This window comes from Oryza sativa, chromosome 6 (assembly GCF_034140825.1).
Source record: "Oryza sativa Japonica Group chromosome 6, ASM3414082v1".
NCBI classification, from domain to species: domain Eukaryota; kingdom Viridiplantae; phylum Streptophyta; class Magnoliopsida; order Poales; family Poaceae; genus Oryza; species Oryza sativa.
In genome coordinates this window covers 21725967-21730187 of record NC_089040.1, presented here as the reverse complement: position 1 = coordinate 21730187, position 4221 = coordinate 21725967, and the positions used below count along the sequence as shown (strand labels likewise).

The following is a 4221-nucleotide window of genomic DNA, read 5'->3' as shown; positions in this document are numbered from 1 at the left end:
AGTATCGAAAATCTTAATAGGACCTAGGATTGTTTAGGGGAGTTTTAGATTATGAGAAGTAGATGGTGAGAATATGAAGAAGTTGAGAAAACTAGCTTACTTCTTAGTAAATAGTTCATTTTTTTAAGGTGTTGCAACTAATCGAAAAGCTCATATATTTAGGAGGTTTTGATATCGAGAGAAACTGCAGTCGCCTGAAACTTCCCAATCAGATCCATATATATACTTCTTCAGTATGGAACATCCGAGCTGGCATGCATGACAATTGACAATCACAGCTCGGTGTCAACCGTTCGTCTGATACTACAGTTTCGTGCGTTTGAGGCTTTCATTAGCCTCGTTGACTCGTCCAATAACCATTTTCCTTTCAGAAAACCTAGACAACGGTATCCCGTTGGAACAGGATACCATTATATAAGACTTACATGATACTACCTTCGTTTTTTAATAGATGACGCTGTTGACTTTTTCTCACATGTTTGACTATTTGTCTTATTAAAAAAAATTACGTAATTATATTTTTTTTTTGTTATGAGTTGTTTTATCACTCATAATACTTTAAGTGTGATTTATATCTTATACATTTGCATAAAATTTTTGAATAAGACGAATGATCAAACATGTGAGAAAAAGTCAACGGCGTCATCTATTAAAAAACGGAGGAAGTACCTAATACCTGTTGGGGTACCAGCTGCATGGTACCCGGTACCTGTGATACCTGTTACCCGATACCTGTGATACCTAGGACTTGATACCTGATACCTGTGATACCTAGGACTTGATACCTGTGATACTCGTGCAAGAGAATAGTTAATATATCTATCTCGTTGCAACAGAATTCCGTTTTGTAGCGGCCCTCTTTTCCTTTTCACAAACATATATATTCGCATCAGCGTTACGTATGCGTACGTGGTTACTTGTGGGCCCTTTGCTACTTTGCTGTCACAGCGTGGGCCCTTGGGCTACAGTGGAAGCATCCCACGTTGGCATGGGTGCAGTGTCGTTCCACACATTACGCGATAGAAACGGGGCAACAGTACTTGGTTGTACACCTGCATATGCGTTGATTATGGGCAACAGCCAGGAACAAGGATGACTCAGCAAGAAAGCAACCGGAATTAGCGAGGACCACGACCAGATTAAACTACTCCATCGAAGCATATATTTGTACGTGCAAAAACGACATGGTTCAAATTCAATGCATGGTAGTAGCTAGCCTAGCCCTGTTTATTTCCAAATTTTTTCTTCAAACTTCTAACTTTTCCATCACATCAAAACTTTCCTACACACACAAACTTCTAACTTTTCTATCAGATCGTTCCAATCCTAACCAAACTTTTAATTTTAGTGTGAACTAAACACACCCATAACTTATAATCTTGCGTTGCATCGATCTCCTCATCTATATTCACAGTCTGGGCCCTCCTTGGAAGACATGGATATATATCCTCCATGCGTTGTGCCCACGCAGAATGCACAAGCTAGCTATATCAAGATACAAACTTTTTTTTTTAACAAACTGATACATGATGTGTCAATTTCGTTGAATATAGAAGGAGTAAAAGTTATATGTACACTATACGGTCGAGATACAAATTTACTCATATATATTTCGGTTAAATTTTGCATGGGTCGGTACCATTCATAGTTAATAAGTTAAGGCATATTGGTGACCCAATGAGAGTCATACAACTAAATTGAAGGGTACATATTAAGCTTAGCCAGCGATGCATATATATCAGACGGAATGGGTTGCTCTGGTGAAGAGCACATGGCATTACGTGCATTCTGCACCGTTTGATTTACTGTGGGAGGTTTAATTACATCAAATCCCTACAGTAAAAAATAGTAGTACATGAGCCAAATCCAAGCACCGTAGTTATTGTGCCATTTTGTGATCGATAAGCCTTTTAGCCAAGAAATGAACATTTGAACGTCATGATCCAAGGCAGCAGAATGTCCTAGCTACTAGTATTTGCATCGTGACGAAAATACACAGTAGCTAATGGGCTTTTTAATTAGTCGCAGGAAATTTCTATGAAGGAAGCTTAAATCAGTGGTAACCGATAAAGGAAGAACTTGTCAGCCGTCTATCAAGCGAATAATTGTCCTATGAAGAAGAGTGGCATTTGGAAGCATACGCATGCCGTTCCCGTGTATCCTGCAAGCACAATGGGGTCGATCGGATTAACACGCAAAAAACCGCTAAAAGTCTAATGGGCGGTCTAGTACGTAGTACTAGTACGAAATTACGGTGGACTAGACGACGCAATGCATTGCTCCACGTCTCCACACCGCCAGCATAAACCATTCCACCGTGACGTAATCACCACACGAACGCTTCGTAGATGACACAGGCACATACATCATCATCACCCATATCCCTACATGGCAACATATATACGTAGTATGCAGCAGAGCAGAGCAGTATAAAAATTGTATAATACTACTCGTACTAGTACTGTCTACTAGTAGTATAATACCTTCTGCCTGTATGGAGGAGATCTGGTCCCACCTGCAGTCGGGAAGCTTTCCGCGCACGCTGAGTCGCTGACCCCGTTTTCCCCGTGTACGAAAAAACTGCGTTATACTATACCGTGTGACGCGCCACCCAGAGCCCACGACCCGACTCGACCGACGCGCGCTGTATAACAACCCGGCCCCGCCGCCACTCCATCCCCGACTCACCCAACCAACCAATCCCCGACTCCCACGCCTCTCTCTGCTGCTCTCCCTTGCCCCCGAATGGCGATACTGCCGCCGGCTGCGGCTGCGGCTGCGGCGGAGGACGTCCTCTCGCTGTACGACGCGTGCTGGTTCCGCCGCCTCGTGCTCCTCTCGCCCTCTTCTCCTGCTGCTGTTGCTGCGGACGTCGCGCCTGCCTCTCCGCCGGTGGCGTCGCAGCGGGAGGAGGAGGAGGAGGAGGAGGAGGAGGAGGAGAGGGAGGTGAAGAGATCTCCGCCGGGGACGCTGCGGCACCGGCGGACGCGGAGCGACGAGGCGGCGACGGCGGCGTTGGACGGCCTCGAGCCGCTCAGGATCCCGAACGGCCACCGGGCCAGGCTCGAGACGATCCTGTCCGGGAAGGACGGGCTGGCGGCCGCCTTGCCGCAGCCTCAGCCGATGGCGGAGCGGAGGAGGGCGGCGGTGCGGCGGCCCGGGGGGAGGCGGCGGCGGCAGCGGCGCGGGCGGAGCATGTCGGAGCTGGAGTTCGAGGAGGTGAAGGGGCTGCAAGACCTCGGGTTCACCTTCTCCGAGGACGACGTCGACGCCGAGCTCGCCTCCATCGTGCCTGGGCTCCGGCGGCGGCGCTCCGACGAGGACGACGCCAGAGAGGCCCCGGCTGCCGCGGCGGCGTCCGCCGAGGAGGAAGCAGCCAGCAGTCGCCGGATCGGCTCTGCTCCGGCCGGCACCTCATCGTCGTTCTCCTCGGCGCCGAGGAGGCCGTACCTGTCGGAGGCGTGGGACGATGAGGAGGAGGAGATGAGGAGGATGCTGCGCAACTGGAGGATCCCGCCGGCCGGCGACGGCGACGGCGCCGACCTCAAGGAGCAACTCCGCCTCTGGGCCCACACCGTTGCCTCTGCCGTCCGGTGATGGTTTCCCCTTTCGTCAGTTTTGACCAACCACTCCGACACTCTGTTCATTAATTACTCAAAATATCACAACTGTAAATATTCCTCGATGTTATAAACTCAAAATGTATAGTGTAAATATCACGAGTTAGTGTAATTTCTTTGCTTTTGGTTCATATATATCACGAAATGTATGTAATTCATTGAGAAAAAAGAATAAGAAGGTCCTGTTTAGTTCTAAAGTTTTTTTTTAAACTTCTAACTTTTCATCGCATCAAATCTTTTATACACATGTAACTTTTCTTTCACACATACCAATTTCAACCAAAATTCTAAACTTCAGTATAAACTAAACACAGCGAAGTGAGGAAATTGTTTTGCAAAAAGAGGAATGTGAAATGACGAAAAGATTTGGTATGGTGCACAGGTTGATCTGATGATTGTTTCCGTGCCAATGCCAAGAAAGTATAACTTGGGTTTGCTTTGAAGACAAGGATGCTGCTATCATGTTATGATCATGCTCGGCATGATGCCACTGGAACAATCTGGGGACGGTTGACCTGTCCAAGCCTGGCGCAGTATACGAACAGAAAAGAGGCTTTGCCTACTGTGAGTGAACTGGTTGGGCAGCTGCTTTTGTGAAGTG

At 47.4% G+C, this 4221-nt stretch overlaps 1 protein-coding gene across 1 annotated transcript; it reads left to right on the top strand.

The window, feature by feature from the left end:
* The first annotated feature begins 2681 nt into the window (after positions 1-2681).
* On the top strand, positions 2682-3814 carry LOC4341263 (uncharacterized). The gene has a single exon (NM_001409407.1). It carries the CDS (start codon positions 2746-2748, stop codon positions 3595-3597), a length of 852 nt encoding a protein of 283 aa, NP_001396336.1. The 5' UTR covers positions 2682-2745; the 3' UTR covers positions 3598-3814.
* The last annotated feature ends 407 nt before the right edge of the window (positions 3815-4221 follow it).

Bases quoted from the DNA above. Each gene is read 5' to 3' on its own strand.
- LOC4341263 (NM_001409407.1), top strand. From the start codon at position 2,746: ATGGCGATACTGCCGCCGGCTGCGGCTGCGGCTGCGGCGGAGGACGTC.